This window comes from Chrysoperla carnea, chromosome 5, assembly GCF_905475395.1.
Source record: "Chrysoperla carnea chromosome 5, inChrCarn1.1, whole genome shotgun sequence".
NCBI classification, from domain to species: Eukaryota; Metazoa; Arthropoda; class Insecta; order Neuroptera; family Chrysopidae; genus Chrysoperla; species Chrysoperla carnea.
The window spans coordinates 70,136,806-70,162,143 of record NC_058341.1 but is presented as its reverse complement, the minus strand read 5'-3'; the positions used below and the strand labels follow the sequence as shown (position 1 = coordinate 70,162,143).

General features: G+C 30.6%; 1 protein-coding gene across 1 annotated transcript; it reads right to left on the bottom strand.

Annotated features, from left to right (window-relative positions):
* Positions 1-10,412: 10,412 nt before the first annotated feature.
* LOC123301446 lies at positions 10,413-24,822 on the bottom strand. Its single transcript, XM_044884183.1, has 4 exons — positions 22,999-24,822; positions 16,748-17,041; positions 13,629-14,148; positions 10,413-11,270 (listed from the first exon to the last, which is right to left on the bottom strand). The coding sequence occupies exons 1-4, from the start codon at positions 24,606-24,608 to the stop codon at positions 10,827-10,829; spliced, it is 2,868 nt and encodes a 955-aa protein (XP_044740118.1). The 5' UTR covers positions 24,609-24,822; the 3' UTR covers positions 10,413-10,826.
* Positions 24,823-25,338: the final 516 nt, after the last annotated feature.

Genomic DNA, 25,338 nt, shown 5'->3' with positions numbered 1-25,338 from the left:
GACTGCATTCCTTAAAGTTTACTTAAATAAATTAAAAACAACAATTTGTGCGATTTTGTCCAGGGGGTGGAAAAGTTTATTTAAAAATGATGACGGGATTCGATATAGGAAAAAATTCTAAGCAAAAAAAAAGCCATTGAAACATATTTCGAAAAGTCAATACTTTCCGAGTTTTTGTCTAATGAAATTCAGTATTTAATGAGTATTTAACGTCAAATAATTGAAAAATTTGGCGTTTTTTTTTAAAACAAGTATATCGTAGACTTTTAGAAATACTATAAAAAAAGAATGTAAGTTAAAAAAGTATTTATATAAAAATTAACGGGAGTTTCAAGTGAGTAAAAAAGCTTCTCGGACTAGTAGAGTGAAATTACGCCTTGTGTATGGATTAAAAGTTCGAGCAGTGAAACTTTGGGGTTTTTCTTTTCACATCAAAATAAGTATTTTTTGAAATTTTTTACTTTCCCGGAGTGGTGCAACATGTTTAAAAAACAAAATGGCTTCAAAAATGAAATTTTTTTCAGAAATTTTATCATTTTTATTTTATATTCGCAAGAGGAGACATCGGTGCATATCCAAATTTGGTAGGTTTGTAGTCCATGTTAAGAACTACTCCTCATAATTTTTTGGTGGGGTTTCGTCCCTTCCCCTCCGAGTTATATATATTTGTATACATACATATGGTAAAACAGTTCATTTGACTATAACTTGAAAAATATTGGATTGATTTTAATGAAACTAATATCAATAGTAGGTTTTATTACTTACAACTTTCGGTTAAAATTTTAGCGAAATCCGTTAAATAGTTCGGCCAAAATTTCCAATTTAGGGAATTGTTTTAAATGGCTGCCATTTTATGCCATTTTGTCCTACGAGGTTAAATTTTTTTTAAATTGTAGCATTTTTTATTATCTTTCGATTTTATAATAAGTGGCTTACCCGTAAAATGACTCCTTGATCCATATTTTTGCGAAAAACGGAAAATTTAACACTTTCTGGAAATAATTGTTTGGGGGGTGTATGGACTGGCTTTGGGGGGTGTGTTTTGCTTTGGCATGAGAAAACTATTTTTAAAAGAGGCCTATATGGTTTAAAGCAAAATTTTTAAGTTTTAATCCGCGCGCTGTAAGGGGGAAGGGGTGTATGAAATAAATGTATCTTAAAAGATTTTAAAAAGAGGTCAAAATAGTTTAAAATGCTAAAGTAACCCAAAATTTTAGATGCTTTTATTAATATAGCACTTTTTACAACATCCACCCCTTCCCCTCCCGCTTTCATATTTTTTGCAAATTCAAAATTTTTATGACGTATAAAGGGGTTTTGGGGGTCGCTGATCTCGAATTTTGCAATAGATTATTACAATTGTTTTTGATTTAAGCTCGTAGGACAAAATGGCATAAAATGGCAGTCATTTTAAACAATTCCCTAAATTGAAAATTTTGACCGAACTATTTAACGAATTTCTCTAATATTTTAACCGAAAGTTGTAAGTAATAAAACCTACTATTGATATTAGTTTCATTAAAATCAATCGAATATTTTTCAAGTTATAGTCAAATGAACTGTTTTACCATGTGTATGTATACATATATATATAACTGGGAGGGGAAGGGACGAAACCCCACCAAAAAAATATGAGGAGTAGTTCTTAACATTGACTACAAACCTACCAAATTTGGATATGCACCGATGTCTCTTTTTGCGAATATAAAATAAAAATGATAAAATTTCTGAAAAAAATTTCATTTTTGACGCCATTTTGTTTTTTAAACATGTTGCACCACTCCGGGAAAGTAAAAAAGAAAAGAAAAACCCCAAAGTTTCACTGCTCGAACTTTTAATCCATATAACTACATAAATGTGGAGGTAAAGAAGGGCGGGCCATCTTAATGTATCTTAATGTCACAAAAAATGCTCTTTTTACATATAATATTATATGTAATCTGATGCATTTTTTGTCCAATTGAGTATACCAAAAAGTGTACACAGAAAAGCATTAAATAAGGATGGCGTAGCTGTAGCAAAAGTGTAAGTTTTCAAAAAAATGCTCAAAGTAATAAGAGTTGTATATATGTTGTTTCATTTAATTAAAACGGCATACTAATTTGTGAACTGTAACACTCTTATTTAAATATCATTGACTAAGAGTAATGATGTTAAGTAATTTTATGTTAAATATTATTTTATTAAATAAAGAACTAAACAAGTTGCTACAGAAGGATAGAGTAGTTCACATCAAACACAAAGTAGGTAATAAGAGTAAGATAGAGATCTAAACAAGTTGTTATAGAAGGATAGAGAAGTTCAAATCAAATACCTTTCGGTACACAAGCTACTGTCGATGTACACTTTTTTTTGACTCTTAACTAAAGCGATTAATCTCACTTCTACCGTCCATAATTCAGCCTATAATCTGATCATGTTAAACTATTTATAAACCATATCGTTAGCCATTTATTTTTATATGAAGTAAGAGTTCTTACCATAGAGGTAATATATAAAATAGAGGCGTAAAAGCATAGGATACGCAATAAGATAATTATTGACTTCTAAAAAAGAAACCTAAAAAGGGACCTTCTTTCCATTTTGTACACGTACATAAAAAAATCTAAAAATCTCCTAAACTCAATTTACTGCATATGATTTTCATTGAAATCCTATACAACTAATTAGAAAAATGATTTTTTAATGTTTTTGTTCTTCCAAACAAGAAAATTTCAAAATATTAATTAATATACCTAACCTAAAATATACCAAAGCGCAAATAAATCGACACATAATTGACAACACATGTTTTTATATACTGGTTAGAGACGAAGACAGCTATACGCGTACTTTTTTTTTGGTCTCTATGTTATTATTTCAATGATTCTTACGGATGATCTTATGTATAAAAAGAAAGATTGTATATGCGTATACATAAGAAAGATTGTATATGCGTATACATGATCCCAGCCGGTCAGTAACGCATAACAATAATACACCATTATACAGCGCGCATTTCTTCTTTGTGTTATACGTAAGAACGTCCATAAAACTTTTCTTACTTGATATATTTTATATGGCTAACGAGACGCTTACAATCGGTATATATTGTTTTTGTAGTTAGTAAAAGATAGATAATATATGACGATTTAAAATTTATAGAAAGAGCTAAATTTACAATTTAAAAAATTGATTATATGATTTTTTGGGAATATACTGTCGATGTACCCTAATTTTGCAGATTTTTTTTCTTTTCGGATTGATCAGATTTGTAATTTAATGTGTGACTACAAAATTAAAAGATAACAGACGCTTGATAGAAATAATACTATTTAGTTCATTTATTGAAGAAACATTAAACATCTGAATGTAAAAATCGTCAAACGAAATGAGTTTCAATTCGAAAATATTACCAAAATTAAAACCCTATTTTCTATGAATCGAAGAATTTTCTATTTTATAAAAACTGTACATATATTATCACTAACATAGTTTTTCTGTGTTGCAATTCGCGATCGCAAGATACGGTGGCGCCGCGCAGCGAAGATTAGTGAAACTATTATAGAGGATTTTGAGTTTTGACAGCTATACAAGTGCTGAATGTTTTTTTTTGTTGAGATGGAAATTATCAAAAATGAAAAACGTTGTGGTGTTCCCCAGTGTGGGAAAACAAGATCTACAGGCGTCAGTTGTCGCACAATGTCGCAAAAACATGCTTGCACTTGCTTCCAGCGCCCGCTTTGCAAGAACAATAGCATTCGATTTTTTTGTTGTCATTGGCTACAAACACTTTGATTTAGATCTCATGAGGTTTCTCGGTGATGTTCGACGTTTGCAAACATGAAGATTTGATTAATAAACAATTATTTTGCTTCGATTGGATACCACAGAAAAACAAGTTTTTCTAACGAGAAAGCGCCTCTCCTTCCATCAACGGCCTTACTGATCCACCAAGTAGATAAAATATATCACCAATATTAATATCCAGGGCTTTCTCCATGTTAAAAAAACAAATAAACAAAAAAAAATGCAAAAATTTATTTGGACAACTTGAACGAAAATCCTCTATATCGGCCATATTGCATTCACACCAGAGCCATCTCTAGGTAATTTCGTTCGCCAATTAAAAATGCCTAAAATTAACCATGGTCTAAAATTATCAAAATTAAAAAATTGTGCCATCTGAACGTGACATCAGAGTACTAGAAATTTGCAATCTCAGATGGTAATGCAGAAAGTTATAAAATATTACACCAAACATGTAATTGGTGTTGCATAAACAAATTTTAAAATGAACTAAATTACTCAATATGTATAAACTGGGCCAATGTGAATTCAATCCCCTAAATTGTAATTTTAAAAACAAAAAAAAATTTTATGTGAATTTTCGAGTTCATTTCGCTTTGAATTTCTATTCCCTTTGAACTCGAAATCAAAGCGAAATGAACTCGAAAATTTTAATTCGAATTGAATTCAACTTTTTTATCAGGGGGGAACTTCTGCCTCGCCGCATAGGCGTAAATCGAGAAAGCACAAGCACTCATGTATATGACATTTTTGAGTACACTCAGACAAACTTTTTCCACCGGCTCCCATAAAAATCTACTGACGAGGAGATAATTCCTGAGTCAAACGCTTCATTTCCTACAGAAGGTAGCTTTCAATCTCTTAAACTGCGTTTAATATCTTAGACAAGCTTTACAAAAATGGAATAAACGTTTCCAAATTACTTTTTCCCATGGGGAAATATTTCACGAGGTATCAAATTCTCAAATTTTAAATAATGTACGAATATCCGTAAAACATATTTCAAAAGTAGGGGAGACCGGGTACAAAAGTAACATTTTGTACTTTCACCTTGGTTGCTGGTTAGGTGTTAGTATTTTAATGTAATTAATATATTCATATATAAATTCTGTGCATGCTCTTTACATTAGTAATCTTCATTTTCCTTGTAATTGTATATTTTGTATGAATCACATAGACTTAATAAAAAATTCGTAAGTTGTTACTTTCGACCACGCTAGCGGGCCGAAAGTAACACGAAAGTTAAAGGACAAAGTAAGGCGTTTGAAGTAAATATGCTATGATATAATAAATCCACAAATGACTTATTAGAAAAGTTTATATGAACAAGAAAAATAAAAATAATATATTTTTGGAAAACAAATCGATATTATTAACTCCTCGAAAAAATTTTTCTTAGTTTAAGTAATGCGGTCTATTATTATATGATAATCATATATTCTAATCAGATTATTCAATATCAGTCTTAAGTAACATTTTATTGGTGTATTTGTGTACCCACTTAAATAACATGTTACTTGTATACCCACAGAGCTATGTTACTTTTGTACAATATCACATTTTTGGTAAAACAATAAAGATAACCTTAAAACGGATGGTGGTAGGCAAAAACGAATTAAAACACTGTACAATCAATGTAAACAAAGAAATCATAATATGCAAACACTCTGATTAATATCAGGCTATTATATCAAATAAGTAAATTTAAAAAATCCTACTTCTGATTTGTAAAATCACGTATTGTCCTCACACGGCGACGGATTGCAAATAAAGAGGGCGCCACTGGCTATCATTTGACGGCAGTGAAGCAGTTTTTCGACTGTTAGATAAACCTACAAAGCATTTGTTACTTTCGACCCGCCGGCCGTTACTTTTGTATCCGGTCTCCCCTACGCTCATTCTGAGTTATGAAGCTGTTTACTGACACTACTGGGGAAGGATTGGTAAAATAATTCTTAACACTTTAGACGCGTTAGTCTCACGAACTATTCACTTCAGAGGAAAATTAATATAAAACTTTCTATTCTCCTTTTAGAAATCTCTCCTTTGATACAATAAAGTTTCAAACTTTCACGACAAAAATATAAGTATTCTGATTTTGGAATAGAGTAAGTACTTTCGGTAGTGAAAAATAAATTATGAAATTTGAAAAAATAAAATTTACGTAGAAATATACTTAAATAAAATTTTGAGTCATAAAAGCACATTATTGTTTTATTTTATTAAAATTAAAAGTAGTTTTTTTTAATATATATATCACGTGACCTAAAATACGAGTCGCCATGATGTGACATCAAACAGGTAAAAATAATAAGCATTAATTAATGTTACTACTGTTTTTACCAATATTATGTAACCAAAATGGCTGACAGCGTTTTTGCGAGAACAAAGAAGGTATGAAATTTAATTTAATTTTATGGCAAGAAAGCGTGTTTATTTTGCCTAAATATACTTTTTTATGGCTTTTTATTAGGAAACTCAACATTTTGAAGCATTTTTCAAACATACTTAGCAGTTACAATTAAATAAATTTTAGGTGAAACGAAGTTCATCGGGTCATCTAGTAATTACTAAAAATAATTAATATTCTTGTTTTATTTTCTTTTAAAGAATGGCCGACGAAAGTGTTTCTCATAAATGTTTATTTTTTAATTGAAATATTTACAAAACTCTTCTTCGTTAGACTATTATTTTTATATTTTCTCGTAATGTTTCATATTTCGTGGGTATGAGTATAAACTATCACAGGCAAAGAGGCAATCCCACCCGTACACAAATTGGGTTTTAGTTTTCATTGACTTAATGAAAACAACTAAGTGCACATGTTTTTTAATTTGTATATGTGAAACTAGCTTATTCCCACCCGCTTCGCTGGGCACACTAACCATTTGGATGTGAATCTATACTTCTTTTATTAATGAACTGTTTAATTTCGATTTGATATGTAATGTAAATTTTTCAAATTTTAAATAGGAAAATATAGTGCCAGTTAGTTAATACACAGATTTACACATAACCCATGAGGTAATGTGTATTGGGATGCGTTATTTATTGTGGCGAGTTCCCCAGTAGGCCTACACCACTAAAAAATTACTTTCCGAGTTACTGGCGATTGAAATTCGGAGTATTTAACGTTAAATAACTGAAAAATTTGACGTTTTTTTGAAAAAAGTATATTGTACACTTTAATAAGTAGTGCAAAAAACATTGAAAATGAAAAAATTAATGAAAAGAAAGTTTCTCGTACTTTTTTATATTTTATTCAGCACAAAAACTGATTAATGCTTCCAATTTACTTTATTTTGACACTGACAACATGCTCAAAAAGTTCAAGCCGTTTCCGATATATAGTTTTCGAAATATTACAATTTAAAAGCAAAAAAAAATGTCTTTATTGTTAAATAACTCGAAAAGTAATAAAGTTACAACTTAAGTTTAAAGGGAAAAAATTTAGTTCTTTTCCCGTAGAATATTTTATCTCCATACTTTTTTTTAAACTATATCCGAAACTGCTTGAACTATTTGAGCATGTTGTCAAAACTCTTAAAGTAAATTGGAAAGTGGCAAGCATTAATTTTAGTTCCCGTAGTAAATAAAATATAAAACAAGTGAAAACAAACAATTGACTGAGTTAATTGTTAAAATACCATGCATTGTCAGTGTTGATTTCTTTATCACATAACACATACAAACATGTGACACAAACATAACTGATAATCAAATATAGTACATAATATATTATAAAATTTCCGCCTAATTGGCACCCTCACGGGTAAACAGTGATGTTTACGAAAAAATGTTTCAAACAAAAGTTGTTTAATTTTTGATAAAGAACATTTTTTACATTTAAAATTTTGTTATATCTCTAACGGTTTACAAGATGGGTCCTATGGACTCAAGACCCAATTGACCTATGATGCTCATTTACGAACCTGACCTCACTTTTTACGTCCTGAGTACGCTGTAAAAATTTCAGCTCGATATCTTTTTTCGTTTTTGAGTTATCGTGCCACAGACGGACGGACGGACAACCGGAAATGGACTAATTAGGTGATTTTATGAACACCTATGACAAAATTTTTTTTCTAGCATCATTATTTTTAAGCGTTACAAACTTGGGACTTAACTTAATATACTATGTATATTTCATATATGCATGGTATAAAAAGGTACGAGAAACTTGCTTTTCATTATAACTCCGTTAATTTTCGTGCAAATGATTTGAAACTTTTTTCATTCCCAATGTTTTTTTATAGTACTATCAAAGGGTACGATATACACGTTAAATACTCTGAATTTCAATCGCCAATAACTCGGAAAATATCGACTTTTCGAAATATACTTGTATAACATTTTTCGCTAACCTTTCTTCGTTTTAAAACGGAAAAATCACCACTCGGCACTATGTTCTAGAGGATGAACAGAGCTTAATTCCAAATTTTAATCGAAATCGATGCTATAGGTCAAAATTTAAAGATTTCGTTTTTTTTCTCCTCGTTATCCTCGTTATTCGAGTAGAAAAAAAACATTGCAAACCAAAGATGAAGTGCGAAAATAGAACGCTCCTCAAATGAAACGACTTAAAGTTGGAGATAAAGTTTTGAGTCATAAATTTCGATTGATTCCGTTCGTTAAATCATCCGCTACTGACGATACACGCCCAGAAGCTTCTTATAGAGCTATAGAAACAGACAGAAACAGGCAGAAAAATCAATTAATTTTGATTTAAAAAATTTTTACTAAACTCAAAAGTATTTATGTTAATATTGGGAGTAGGGAGTCTCCCAACCAAATCTAGAGAAGGGCTGATAATCCTACCCACAAAGTACAACACATTTTACCAGATTAAGTTAAAGATTAAAATAACAAAGACTTGCGTATTATTAATTAAAACTTCTATTTCGAATTAAAATAAATAAAGTAATATACAGTTACATTACAAAGTAAAACACATGGTAAAATTCTGGAACAGGCCCTTGCACACGTATTGGAGGAGGGTAACCCCTCCCCCTCGTGATGAATACGATATGGAATTATGGAAGCCAAAGCTCGCGTCAAAACAGACCCAACGTTCTAATGTACAGACTGTTTCAGTAGAAGATTATTTCCGGATCACAATCTACATACCGTACATCGATTTGTTTCTGACACATTTACAGGATCGATTTTTAAACATTGCAATATTTTACCAAATTTTGCTTGTCCTTTCCCGAACAAAATAACAAATTTTGATGAAGACTCTTGCGCACAACTTATTGAAGCCAACTTTTTAATTTTGCACGAGGATTTCAGGAAAACGCATTGCCGGACAGGACGTCAAAAATTCACTCGAAACACTCGATATTTGCAATGAAGATTCGTTTCAAAACGTCTACCAAATGCCCCGCGTTCTGGCAGTTTTGTCTGTGACACAGCGACGAAAAGGCGCTCCTTTTCAACTTTGCGCCATCTCAAAACATACCTTGGATTGACAATGTCTGAAAATCGGCTAAACGGTTTAGCTTTGCACAGTATACATCGCGGTGTAGAGCTCGATGCACACAGAGTTTTTTGAAAAGTTTGTTCTGTACATATTAGAATTAAATTATTGATAAATAGCGAACTCACCAAATTAAAATTTTTCGAAGAATTAATTTCCCGCAATCGTTTTAATAGCTTCATTTGGTCCTAAATGCGAGTAATCCAGGTTTGCTCAATGACAGAAGGATAACTTTTGGGAGCCAAATAAATGCGAAATTTAAAGGGGGTTTGTAGTTTTTTACAAATTACAAAAAAACTATGTACCAAATAAAAAAAGTTCAAATTCTAGCTAAAGTATATGTGCACAAATTTTTTTTCGACTTTCTAGCTTTAAAATTGACCAAGATATGGCAATTTTAAAATGGTGCATTTCTTGCTCATTCAATAAAATGAAAAAGGATCCATCTTGTAAACCGTTAAGAGATTAAACAAAAGTTTAAATGTAAAACATTTTTTCGTAAACATCACTGTTTACCCGTGAGAGCGCAAATTAGGACAAGACTTTGGTGTCCATTTTCTAGAAAACTATCAAAGATAGGGAGTTGAAAATTTGCACGATGTATACTGTTCAAAAGTATTGTCTAAACGCTATCAGGAGTAAACAGTGATGTTTATGAAAAAATGTTTCAAACAAAAGTTAATTATTTTTTATAGAAAATAACATTTACATTTAAACTTTTGTTCTATTTATAACGGTTTACAAGATGGGTCCTTTTTAATTTGATTGAATAATCAAAAAATTCAACAATTTGAAAACTTTCCAAAATTTCGAAATTTTCGAATGTAACTTCTAAAATTTTTTTTTCGTTATTTGAAAATGTTTCACTAAACCACTAGTTGAATTTACCTGCAAATTTTCAACTTCCTATCTTTGATAGTTTTGAAGAAAATGTACCCCAAGTTTTGTCCTAATTTGCGCGATCACGGGTAAACGGTCGTGTTTACGAAAAAATCTTTCCAACAAAAGTTGTTTATTTTTTTATAAGGAATAACTTTTACATTTAAACTTATGTTCTTTCCCTAATGGTTTACAAGATAGATCCTTTTTCATTTAATTGAATGTCAATTTTGAAGCATAAAAGTCGAAAAAAAAAACAAAAATGAGCATAGTTTTTTTGTAATTTGTAAAAAACTACACAACTTCTTCAAATTTCGCATTTATTTGGATGTCAAAAGTTATGTACACTTCCTGTAATTGCGCAAACTCGAATTATACGCATTTAGGACAAAATGAAGCTATTAAAACGATTTCAGCCTTGTTGAAAATTAATTCCTCAAAATGATTTTTATTTGATTATCTTATGACTGAATATCACATTTTGACATCATAAAATGTTATCTTACTCGAAAAAAAGTTTCTCATTTTTATTGACTTTATGGCCAAATATGATGAACATAGTTTAACCCCCCCACCCTTCTTTGGATGATTCTTGCGCAAGGGCCTGTTCTGGAATGATGGTAAATCATAATTATTATATTAAAAATCAGCTCTGCTGCAATGGTCACAATTAAATTTATTTATCAAACATAATTTGGCGCCGAATTCTTGATTTATCCAATTTTTGATGATCATTAATGACTAGATGATTCATATTTTCTGTCGTCTCAACAGCCGCTGTTGTTAATATTGATGTATTCCTTCTATTATTGCCATCCAAATTAAAATTATCTGGTGCAATGTATCCCTTAGGTTTTTGTGATAATAAAATTGATTTTGTTTTCACTTCATCAACAATTTCATCAACTGTTTTTCCTTTGACGACTGCATACACATGTTGATGTGCTATTTTAGACATACGCTCATTAACACTGCCCGGCAAACGTGTTTGTCCCGGCAATAGATCACTTAGCAGACGTTTACATATTTGTGATAATACAGAAGCGTATGTTTTGAAATTTGGATGACTCATACCAATATTTTGGGTACGTAATGCTGTTGAAATAGCCCATAACATTTTCTGTAAAGAAAAAATGTTTTCTGTAGTATTTCATAAAGTCTGTAGTTTGGGATCAGGGTGATTAGCAATTTCATTTCTCAAAGTTCATGAATTTTCAATAAAATTTATTAGGATATTTTTAAATACTCCAGTAAACGGGGATTAAATCTCTAAATTGTTACTTATAGCTCCGATTGATTTGAAATTTTGACAGCAAGTAGATCAGACACAAAGAAGTTACATGATAGCAGTGCTTTTGTCTAGGGGGTGGAAAAATATATGTTGAAAATGACAACGGGAATCGATAGAGAAATGAGTTAAAAGCAAAAAGTGTCATTTAAGTATATTTCGAAAAGTTAATAATTTCCTAATTATTGGGGGTTGAAATCCGGAGTATTTAACATCAAATAACTGAAAAATTTGACGTTTTTTGAAAAAAGTATATTTCACACTTTTTAAAGTACTATAAAAAACACAAAAAAAGTTTCAAGTCATTTGCACGAAAATTAACCGAGTTATAATGAAAAGATAGTTGCTCGTACCTTTTTTTATGATTTATTCAACACAAAAATTGATTAATTTACTACGATAACTAAAATTAATGCTTGCCGCTTTCCAATTTACTTTATTTAGGTACTGACAACATGCTTAAAAAGTTCTAGCAGTTTTGTTGAAATATATTACAATTTACATTTTTTTTAAATTCGAAAAAAAAAATATTTTTAACGTTAAATCAATCAAAAAATAGTAAAGTTACAAAAAAAATTAAGGGGGTAAAAATTTAGCTCTTTTACCGCAGCATTGTTTAACTCCAAAACTTTTTGTTGCAACTTTATTATTTTTCGAGTTATTTAACGGCAAAGAAATTTTTTTTTGAAACTGCTAGAACTTTTTCAGTATGTTGTGAAAACCTAAATATAGTAAATTTGAAAGCGACAACCATTAATTTTAGTTCCCGTGCTAAATTCATCAGTTTTTGTGCTGAATAAAAAAAAAAAAAAAAAACTGAACAATATTATTTTCATTACAACTCCGTTAATTTTCGCACAAATGGCTTGAAACTTCATTTTGAAGATTTTGGAAAGAGTACTTTAGAAAGTGTACGATATACTTTTTTTCTAAAAACATCAAATTTTCCAGTTATTCGCCAAATGACAGCAAAAGCACCACTCGGCACCATATAACTTTTGATCTAGACAATGTACAAAGCTTAATCCCATATTTTCATCGAAATCAGTGCTATAGGTTAAAATTTTGAGATTTTGTTTTTTTTCTCCTCGTTTACTGGAGTATAAATTGTTGTGAATAATTATTTGAGAATAAAATCTTTTTTAAATTTTGATAGTAAAATTAATAAATTTTCAATAATAAATTAATATACTACCCCGCAAAAAAAGTGGCACATTTAACAAAATTTTTAATTTTATTGAAATTGCAAACAGATATATCCTCGGCGAAAAATGATTGTATCTGAATGAAATAAATATATCTGATCCGATAGCTTGTGGCCTTTGCGTGCAGAACGAAACTAGCGACAGAGGTAGCTCATTTCACAACTTTACATTAAAAAAAAAAAATTAATTTATTAAAAATTTTAACTTCAATTCCTAATATTTCAAAAACTAAGAATTTTAATTTTTTTAAATATTTTATGAGACTTTTTTGCTTAGAATTGTTTCTTAAGAGAGTAAGGTTATACAATTAAGGAAGGTAGGGCGAGGGAAGGCATCCAATGCTAAATGTATAGAGCTTCAACCTTTTTACCTTATTTCGAAATATAGAAAGTTAAATAATTAAACAAAATTTTTTAATTTTCGATTTTTTGAAAATGACTTCAGATATCGAAAAATTTTATTCTTACTTTTCGTCTTATATTGTCAAGTTATAACATAATTTACCATCAAAATTGACAATATATATTTTTTATATTGTGTCTACACTACCGTGCTCATACATCCTTAATTAGTCAGGCACAACGGGATTTTGTTTTCAATAATTTATTTAAAGTTTTAATTTTAATTTAAATAGTTTTTTTTTGTGGTATGAAAAGGGTATGAAAACATATCATTCATCGACCGTTTTCTCATAAGGCTAACGTTAAATATGCCTACTTTTGAAATCATTTATTTATTTAAGTAAATGGGTAACCTCCCCTAAAATTTTCAAAATTGATTTAGACTTAGTTCAACTTCACATAAATCCAAACCTTTTATGCAAAATTGCCCTGACGCTCGTACATCCTTAAAAATCTTGACATGATCGATTCACTCATGTCAAGACTTTTTACCCGCAAAATTAATTATGCATCATGTATCGATTAAAAAATATTTTCACAAAAATTTTCTACATAAACACAAAAATATAAAAATTATACAATACCTTTGTGTGATGTTCGGAAAAATCAGCAGAACTCGAGGTTACTGTTTCACTATTTCGTCGACTAAAATTCGATCTATTTTTATCCATGGCAATATCATTCGATGAAAAACTTCGTAAAAATTTGTCACGTTGTGGGGTGACATCATCGTCGTCTAAATCTCTTTTCCGTTTACGATTACATGCAATATCTTCTGAAGTATTATCACTCTTTGCAAATAATTTTCGTTTAATATTTGATGTTGAGGTAGATGCCGCTGATTTTGAGTCAGGACTTTGAAATAAAGCACGTTTTGAACTTAGAGTACGATTATTAAGCGTAAATGATGTTGACGTAGTATTCTCGTTGGACGGTGTTGTACGTCGACGTTTTTTCGTAGAACTAGTTGGCGTTCGTGTTATATATTTTCGTGGGCTTTTATTAGGAGTTTTTCGTTTACGTGGACTTATCATCAATCTTTTACGTGGACTGAGAATCTTTTTATTTGGACTTAAGCGTTTCTTTATCAAAATGTCATTTTTTCTGAAAAAGAAAACAAAAAAAATATTTTTATTAGAAAAAAAAGGTGTGCGTTCTTATGTACGCGCATGAGATGGTTCACTTCTTTGGTAATTACAAATATAATAATTTATTAATAATGTAAAGAAATAATAGGTAAGTAATATGATACACTCATTATAGGAAACTATAATTTCGGTTATATAAGCTTATCTATTGTGTTGACACTTTATCTGTTATCTATCTATCTTTGTTTATTGTGAGTGACAATAAACATTTCTTTATCGACTAACTTCATGGTGTTAAAAATTGTAACTAGCTTCAATATATAGTTTTCGCGTCTCTCATCACTATTAGCCGCTTAGTTAACAGCGCTAGTATGTAATACATATATATCAAACCTTGATATATATTACATACTAGCGTTGTCCTGTGGAGACGTAACTTTAATTCATGAATACCTATACTATTATTAGCTTGCCCGTTAAACTCATCCTCTCAGGCTTGCTAAACACCACCACATCCCGCCCGCTAAACACAAATTTTACTCCTATCTACTAGACAGTGGAGCTCGCTACGCTCTCATATAGCTCTAATAAATACCTACTCGCAATATCTGAATAATAAATAATACCTTAATACTATTAAAAATGCATAGTACATAGTAAGTTGTAATAATAATGAAATATATTATTTATATGCGCTCCCACCATTTAGTGAAATTTAATTTTTTGATGCGGAACAATCAAAAGCAGTTGCAGAGGACCTAATTGTAAATCTAAACCATTATCGGATCCACTTGGATAATTTAACACACACAATAAATTTCATCAAAATCGGTCCATCCGTTTAGGAGGAGTTCAGTGACTAATATCTACACACAAGAAATGTGGGTGTCTAGCTAAGTTGGCAACATATGGAAAACTTTTTTATTATAAGGTTTACGAAAAAAATTAATTCGTTATATAAAGCTCCACTTTCAAAAATATTAACATTCAACTATTCACCGTTGGCATAGAATGTATAAGGTGCCACAAAATGATTAAGTTCGATAGGATTGTTAATGGTCGTTTAGAAATGTAGACCATTTTGAACAGATAATAAGGGAAATGGTTCAAGAAATCACTCCCGAGATATGTAGAAGTGTATTTAAACAATTTTGTAAAAGAACAATAACATAGATGAAACGCGAAGCTGGACACGTTGAGGAAAAAACGAACCGAAAATAACTGTTTTTACTTACGTCAACAATATAAATTTTAACGTAATGAAATGAATGAAAAATAAATGTTCTGTATCAATTATTTGTTATAAATTATTCAAATTCGCAAATAAACATTTTAATTACGATGACTGATTAATTTAGATAACAGATAACATGTTTTATAAATAGGATTTGCAAAATTTAACTGAAAATTGAAGTGGGCAAAACATTCCCATTGTTAACAATACATTCCTAAACAGTTATCTTCAGTTCGTTTTTGCCTCAACGTATCCAGCTTCGCGTTCCATACATGTAATTATACTGTTACAAAATTGTTTAAATACATTCCTCCTACATATTTCGGGAGTGATTTTTTGAACCGTTTCTCTTATTATCTGTTTAAAATGGTCTGCATTTCTAAAAGACCTATATTCCTATCGCATTTACTCAATTTGTTGAATGTTAATATTTTTGAAAGCAAAGCTTTTTATAAAGAATAAACTTTTTTTTTCGTAAAGCTTATAATAAAAAAGTTTTCCATATGTTGCCAACTTAGCTAGACATTCTGTATATAATAGATATGGTATAAAAAGACACGATTAACTTTCTTTTCATTATGATGATTTGAAACTTTTTTCATTTTCAAGGTTTTTATAGTACTATATAAAAACTGTATGAAATACTTTTTTCAAAAAAAAAAAGGTCATTTTTTTCAAATTTGGCGTTAAATACTCCGAATTTCAATTGTCAATAAAGCGGAAAGTATTTTTCAAAATATACTTAAATGACAATTTTTGCTTGGAATTCATCATTCTATCGATTCCCGATGTTATTTTAAACATATATTTTTCCACTCCTTGAACACAAAAACGGCAAACTAAGTATTTATCGTCCAAACTTTCCTCTAGGAGGTATTTTTGGCCGCTGTTTACGAACCATAGAATCCGTGTTATCATCGGATTCGTAATCAACGACTAAAAATACAATTTCAAAAAAATTTGGATTACATATGCCCCCCCCCCCCGAAGGGTCCCTATGGCTCCTTATGATTAGGTTAAATTGCCTGAATGTTTCTTGGGGTCCTATAAACACGTTACAAAAAGTTTCATTAAAATCGGTGCTGTTTCCGCACTTTTCATTTTCGACACTTTTTTCCTGCTTACAATACAATGAATTCTTACTATTGATAACTGGGATTTGCAACCCGCCAACTGGCAATAATAATTCGTACTAGTTGGCACAAGAAGTGGTCCGCCTTCAATAATTCCAATTTAGACTACCAGATGGCAATACAATACTTACAATTTTTAAAGGCCAATCAAAATATTCAAATTCAAATCAGATAAATCCCGCAACTGGCGATACAAATTCGTACTAATTAAAACAGAAAGTACAATAAGAATTTTTGTGTTTACTTACTTGACTCCAATCATTCGTTGATTATTGCTCATTGTAATTGATGGTAGAACAGAATTTTTTGCATTTAAATTTTCTTTTGAGAATGTGATTCGTCGTCGTGCCAAGTGACTTAATCTTCGACCTGGTGATTTACATAGTTGTTGCTGTTTGCGTATCATACGTCGTTTACTTGCACTACTTGACACATTTTGTTGCCATATTGTACACGATGATGATGTTTCATTTCCAATAAATCTCTCTGAATATTTTTGACATAAATGTTCAATATCTTCCGAAAGTTTTGAACGATTATAACTGGAAAAAACAAAGTTAAAAATTATTACAACATTTTTCCTTCACAATAGATCGGGCGATTTTAAAACAAGTGAAAAAAAATAATTGCCCGAATTAATTGTTGAAATACCATGTACAAACAGTGTTGATTACGGAATCGTTTGTTTTTTTACGTCACGTACGTACAGAAAGATAGCCACTCTTAGGTAGCCACACACAATTGATATCCCCATATAATTACATACTACATGATTTGTTTTGTAATACATGTTTACGAAAAAATTTTTGAACAAAAGTTGTTTATTTGTTTATAAGGAACATTTTTTACATTTAAACTTTTTTTATATCTCTGACGGTTTACAAGATGAGTCCTATGGACCCGAGACCCTGTTGACCTATGTTGCTCATTTACGAATGCAATCTTACTTTTAACGTACTAAGAACGCTATAAAAATTTTAGCTTGATATCTTTTTATACCATGCATATATGAAATATACATAGTATATTAAGTTTAGTCCCAAGTTTGTAACGCTTAAAAATAATGATGCTAGAAAAAAATTTTGTCATAGGTGTTCATAGAATCACCTAATTAGTCCATTTCCGGTTGTCCGTCCGTCCGTCCGTCTGTGGACACGATAACTCGAAAACGAAAAAAGATATCGAGCTGAAATTTTTACAGCGTACTCAGGACGTAAAAAGTGAGGTCAAGTTCGTAAATGAGCATCATAGGTCAATTGGGTCTTGGGTCTGTAGGACCCATCTTATAAACCGTTAGAGATAGAACAAAAGTTTAAATGTAAAAAATGTTCCTTATCAAAAATTAAACAACTTTTGTTTGAAACATTTTTTCGTAAACATCACTGTTTATCCGTGAGGGTGCCAATTAGGCGGAAATATAATATGTGTACAAACTATACACTAAATGTCGGTCGGTAATGCAGAAACCTATAAAGTCATTTAAATATGTACTATACTTTATTAGTTATGTATGTGTCACATGTTTGTATGTGTTATGTGATAAAGAAATCAACACTGACTATGAATGGTATTTCAACAATTAACTCAGTCAATTGTTTGTTTTCACTTGTTTCATTTTAGAGTTATCGTGTCGACATACAGACGAACAGGCAACCGAAAATGGGCTAATTAACTATGTAACTGAAGTTTCAACTAGTTATTAACTGAAAATTATTTTAAAAAAATTTAGGCTGCCGTCCACTTTTTTGGCTAAAAAATGATTCTTTATAATGTACTGAATAAAAAATTATAAGGTCATTAAGGACGGCGGAAGTCATTAAGGGTCAGTTATGTATATGTAAAAAATTTTCAAAGGGCCCAACACCCCCCCAGGGCACTTTGAAAATTTTTTACATATACATAACTGAATAATGGTCGCCGCCGTCCACCGATTTTAACAAAAAATGATTCTTTATAATGTACTGAATAAAAAAGTATTAGGTCATTTTTGAATTCAAAGGGCCCAACACCCTCTCAGGGCACTTTGAAAATTTTTTACATATACATAACTGACCCTTAATGACTTCCGCCGTCCACCGATTTTTTCAAAAAATGATTCTTTTTAATGTACTGAATAAAAAAGTATTAGGTCATTTTTGAATTCAAAGGGCCCAACACCCTCTCAGGGCACTTTGAAAATTTTTTACATATACATAACTGACCCTTAATGACTTCCGCCGTCCACCTGATTTCATGAACACCTATTCGCTCCGAGCGTGAATTTCGTTTCCATGACAACGATACACTACTTTAATTATAGAATTAATGGATGCATATATAATTGTGTGGATTGCATTGAAAACTTACATTTAAAATTTAATATTCTTGTTTCACAAATTTAAATAAATAATTACGATAATTAACATTTGAAAAATAATATTTGTACAATTTGATTTCTTATTTTCACAATTTTTAATGCATTAAGTTTAATTAATTAGTGTTTTTCAATCATTTTAATTTGACAGTTTCTATATCATTAACATGTAAATAATTGCAAATTAGTCATAACAGCCCACTTTATCTCCAAAATTTTTCACTTAAAGCGCTGGCATCGATTTTATTATCCCTACCATGACTACGCACACAACGAATACCAAAATTTTGTTTCATCAATATTTTTAAGCATTACAAACTTGGGACTAAACTTAGTATACCTTGATATATTTCATATATATATGGTATATAAAAGTGACAACACTTTTGTACACGCTTGAAAAGTTATAGCTCTTCGTAGCCCAGTCGACTGGTAGATTTTATTGATATTTTTTTGCGAATGGCTGAAAATACTTTTCTAAAGGGTAATTTTGAGCGCAGATCACGAATTTTGGAGTCATTTTACTGCCCGAGCTGAGAAAAAAAAGATATGACAATTTTTAAGCGCGAAATTTAGATAAAAAATAGAAATTTTTGTTTTCTTGAGTCTAACTTTGAACAGAGAGATCAGATAAAAAAAGTTTTCAGACAAAAGTTGTAGCTAGAGTACATACGCATAATTTTTTGCTAATTGAAGATCATGGGGCCCAGATATGGCCCCCATATGCCCATTTATATCGTTTTTTTTATGATTTTTTTCGAGTAGAAAATTGATTCTAAAAAAAATTTATGTCGGAACAAAAAATAGTGGTTTTTATGCTGTTTCATTTTTAAAAAAAAAAAAAAAAAAAAAAAAAAACAAAAAAAAAAAAACAAAACAAAATAGATCTGGTAGATTTGGGTCAATATAATCTAAAAATATCATCCATTGTTAGTTTGGTCAATATCAATATTACACATTGTTAGACTAGGCCGCGGTCAACTTTTGTCGGTGGTCAATTTATTTTATCTCATTTAGAACCGGAAATATTGATCAAAATGCGTTTGGTGCTATCCTAGGCCCTATTTTGGGTCTAGGGAAAAAATCAAAATGTGGGCGATAGATTTTAGCACTCTCAGCTTTGAAGATCAAAAAAATTGCGCGCGTTTTATTAAATTGGCGTCTTCATAAAAAATTTCACCCTGATAATATCTCTTTTAGTTTTTGAGTCGACAGACAAACAACCATAAATGGACTAATTCAATTATATCGAACATTAAAATCGCAACAAAACGGCTAGTTCTGATTTTTTAACATATTGTAATCACTATCAGTAGCGTATATACAAGTTTGCAGCTTAAATTTATTATGACATGCGCTACAATTTTACAAGTGGATAATAAGCTATTACACCATACAATAATACAGACACAGATAACATTTTATAGCGTAGAATTACACATAATATTGATACATTAATGTGCGTAAGACTTTCTGGTTCGGTGATTTAATGCACGGCGGGATTGTACATGAGTCAAAGTTTGATACTTTAAAAAATCTTCGTAGACCGAGTTAGAAATAAAACAATTTTGAATCAATATTACTCGAGCCAGGTCGACGCTTTTACAATTATTTACTCCGTATATATTTTAGAAGTATATTCTTGAATCATATTTTTCAATAGTTGAAAAGGCTTTACTTTACCTTTTTTATACACAGAAGCTGTGTAGTTGGAGGCAGTGCAAGATCGGCAGGTAACGATTTACATAAAAGAGTATCTAACGCCATCGCTAACTCAGGCATATAAAATTGATAACTTTTTTTCGCAATCATACATTGAAATTTTACTTAGGCACTGAAATAATCATTCTTAATATCTACTATAGGCTAATGGAATTACGGATTGTCGTGTTATTGTCGATAACAGGCCAGAAGTTGTTTTAATCTCTGGAGGGGGGTATTTACACAAAGTACCTGACGAATTCATCTCGGGTCTATTTTTCTTAAATCTTCGATTTTCTACCTTTTGTTTTTCGTACAAAAAATGCAAGGTCACAATCGCGAAATTGGTCCGATCTATTAGTCTGAACTCGGATCTATTTTTTTTTTTTTTTTTTAATGTATTGTTTTCTAATCACTTTGTAAATTTGAAAACCGTATCTCGTTAAGTTGATAAATCGTTGAAAAATTTAATTTTGCAATTAAGGAATTTTCGTTTTTTTAAACTGCTGTAATTGTTATTAACATTAAATATGGGTATAGACAACAAAATTCCTAATTAAGGTTAATATTTCATCCTTTCGATTCCCGTCAAGCAGATTGCGATCGGAGAAAAACTGGGACCTTGTGGCCTGCCTAAAGTTAACAACTTTTTTTTCAGATATTTAGTGCAAAATGAAATTGTGCGAAAACTAGTAGGCTGAATGAAACGTTTCAAAGCTAATTTTGTTCGTTGAGGTTTCATATTATGTACAATAATTTGCAAATAAATAAAGTCAATTGAATAATAGCGTTCATTGGAAATTTTTTTGTAAAAATTTGCCACAAATAATTTTTTTTTTTTTTTTCGAAGTTCTAGACAAAAAACTAATCAACAAAAAGTTCCATCAGTATAGTAAAGTGCACCATTTACGAGTTATATCGCTTACAAGGAAGCAAAACAAAATTTCCAGCCGAATTTGTTAACTTCAATCCCCAGGTTCCGAACGAGTGAACTCGGCAGGTCCATTGTGACTGACATGTAACCGAAAATAACAGGTACGCCATATCTTTTTCCGTTATTCTATTGACCTTTATTACTATTTTCCGTTAATCTATTTGTAATGACGATCATATCGCTAATAGTAGAATCGCTAAATTTATTCATAGTATGTAAGGGCGTTGCCAAAATTTTCGAACCGATTTGGATTGGCAATCTAGTTTTGGAAGTTAACACAAGTCTTTCGAATCTGCAAACTTGAATTTACGCTATTATCTTTAGATTATCTTCTAGATGATTCAGATTCAAATTTGTTTCACTATTATGATTAAATTTTTAATTTGTGATAGCACAGCCACTTAAAATATGTTTAACACTCAACTGCAAATGACTTCACATCAGGATATTGAGAACATTATTAACGCTTTCGCGAGAAAAAAAAAACGAAAGCTTGAATTTGTTATTTAAGTGAGCATTTAAATAAAATTATTTATTGTAAAATGTATACTAGTACTCCAATAATCTTAGGGTTTCATCTAGGAATCTAACGGAATAAGCTGAATTTTTGTACAAACCTTTATTTTGATAGTACAAATGTTGTTTCAAAAGTAACATATTGTTACGCGTACACGTCGTTAGATATTTAAGGTCAATTGTAGACGATAAAATTTTCTAAAAATTTCGCCTGAAACTTTTATTTATATGTTGGATCGTTTTTGAAATAGAGGGCGCAGGTGTTGCGTTCAGCTTAACGTAATTCAGTGCTGGGTTACGTTAAGCTGAGCGTTCCACCTTCTGCGCCCTCTATTTCAACAACGGTCCAACATACAAAAAAAAGTTTCCGACGAAATTTGTAGAAAATTTTATCTTTAATAATAAAAGTTAATACGATTGAAGGCAAAAAAAACGAGACCATTGATCTTGATATCTAACGACGTCCACGCGTCGCCATATGTGACTTGAGACAACATTTGTACTATCAAAATAAAGGTTTGTACAAAAATTCAGCTTATTCCGTTAGATTCCAAAGGTTGATCACTTATTTTGACTAAGATGATCGGGTTATAGCGTTTATTTTAATTTGAAGTTTCATCAAAATTTGTTCAGTAGTATAGAGTCTAAATGTGACGACACTGTGATGTGCAAACAAACACACATTTTTTTTTAAATTTTTTTTAGAGCGAACAAACTAATATCTTGCAGGTTTATTAAATTACTAGTGTTCGCCCCACAGCTTTGCTTACGTGGGCAAATACACTGTCCAAAATATTGGTCAGGGCGTCATATATTTTGTAAACATCTCTTTTGTAGGAATGCACTATATCGATCATGAGCGAGTTCATACTCCGCCTCGGATTCGGCCGATTTTCGGGTGTCTGTGGCGTGCCCACCGCCTTTTTTTGCAGGCTGGATCCGCGCCTGAGTATCTTATAAACAGAGTATATAAAAACGGATTGAATTAAACTTACTGTAATCCATGATAACGGCGTGTCATAATTTCAGGAAATTTGAAATCCTTAGCTGCACTTAAATCACAATTAATTAACATCGTAGATTTTTTATTCGATTTCAAACATTCTGATTCTGAGTCTTTATTTGAACACGTTTTTTGAACACTAAACATTTCTTTATTTTGATTATATTTATTTAGAATATCATCAGCATTCAATTGACAAATCGTAACAGATGGTGGTGGTAAAATTCCAATAAACGATTCTTGTAATCGTTTCAATAAAAGTCTATCTTGTTTGTTTCGAGTATTCATTGTAGATATTCTCGAAATATCACTTTCCACTTCTGACGGTACATAATTTTGTAAGCAACTATCATTTTCATCATCCGAGAACATTTCAGGTGAAAAATCACTTGATGTATTTTTAGAAAAACTTTCATTATATTTCGAAGGAGTCTCTTCACCAGTGTTACTAATCACGGATGTTGAGGGATGAAATGAAATTGATTTCTTCATAGCACTTGATTTTAGAACCGATTTAGCAGGGCTGATGAATTCATTTGTGGCAGGTGTTTTTAAATTATTTAACGATTCAGATGAATCGTTTAAATATTTCAAAACTGAAAGATTATCATCTTTTCGTTGAGGATTTAAAGGCAAGATTAGATCATAATTTAAATTTTCAGGCACTTGTTTAATAGGTGTTTGTAACACAATACGATTGTCACTTGTATCTAAAACATTTTTATTCGAATTACTTTCAGAATTATCACAAATATATGGCACTAGTTCACTTTCTGAAATTTGATTTTCAGACACAAAAGGCGTTTTTCTTGTTTCACTTTCCAAAGTTTTAGGCACAAAAGATATATTTGTTATTTCCGAATCGTTTAAATATTTCAAAACTGAAAGATTTTCAGATGTTTGTAATAAAATATGATTATCGCTTGAGTCCAAAATATTTATATTAGAATTTCTTTCAGAATTATCACAAATATTTGACACTAATTCACTTTCTGAACTTTGATTTACTGGCACAAAAGGAGTATTTGGAGGAATATTTACAAATTCAGTTTTATTTTCAGACACAAGTTCCAATTTTGACATCGTATTTTGATATTCACTTAAACCTTCAGCAGCATTTTCTTGATTAAAATACTCAATACCTGAGTTCATAGCTTCGTATCCAATAAAAGGTGCAGTTTGGGTGTTTGCAAATGTTTGGGAGGATCCAAGACATGGTGATAGTACTGGTGGTTGAGAATGAAATATTTGATTGTTTTGATGACCCAGGTAAGGAGAAAGTACGGGAGGTTGAGAAAACTGATTGCATGTATTTTCAAATCCTAAAAAAGGGGAAAGCACCTGACCCTGTGAATCTAATAATTGATTATCATAATTGTTTTTTTGAGAATTTTCTAAGGTTGTAATTTCATTTCTATATGTTAAGTCCATTTGATTATTTACAGGAACATTTTCTTTATTATTAAACGAAACTTCATAATTTGTAATATTGCTGGATGTTGTTTCACTAGGAAAACCATAAAACGGTGAATGCACTTCGGTTAAGTAACCTGAATTGTCGTACTCGTAACTATTGCACTGATATGAACTTGATTGGTCCATTTTTATTTTTTAAGCTCAATAGTTTTATTTAAAAATTCATTGATTACCTCCCACGATTTAAATAATTAACTAATCTTCATTTACATTTTGTTATTATATTACTTGAAGCACTAATTACACACAAAACTTACACGTTTGCGATAATTCGACCCTGAAGTTACTATCAGCATGTTTTACATCAAAATTTACTTTTAGACATTTCATTTCACAGCTGTAATCAATCTGCATATGAAGAATAACGACATACATTTAACATTTCACGTCTACGTTATTGATAAAGGCATGCTTAGCGGTTCATTTTTGTGTCGTTGAACTTAATACAAACTTTATGACAGCCGCATTATAGAGAATCTATACCTTCGTTCTCCATTAGAATAGCTTAAGGCAAAATGTATGTGAGTAAAATCGTTCGCCATCTTTATGCTAATGTCAAACAGAAAGTGTTCTCAAATATTATTTTTAAGGCATGTTTCCTTTTTATTAATAATATCATCGCTACATGAAAATTAACGTAACCTAATTGATTCTTGTTTCAAATTAATACAAAAAATACTTCAAATAAAAGTTAAAAAAAAAAACTAAAATTAAAAAACTTATTTCTCTAGTTTACCCATTCCACTTCATTTCTCAAAATTTTTCAGCTTATTTTTGCCACAAATTTATATATAAATGAAAGGATAATTCATCTAAAATATATTTAAATAACTTTTTTTTTTAAATTAATAATTCC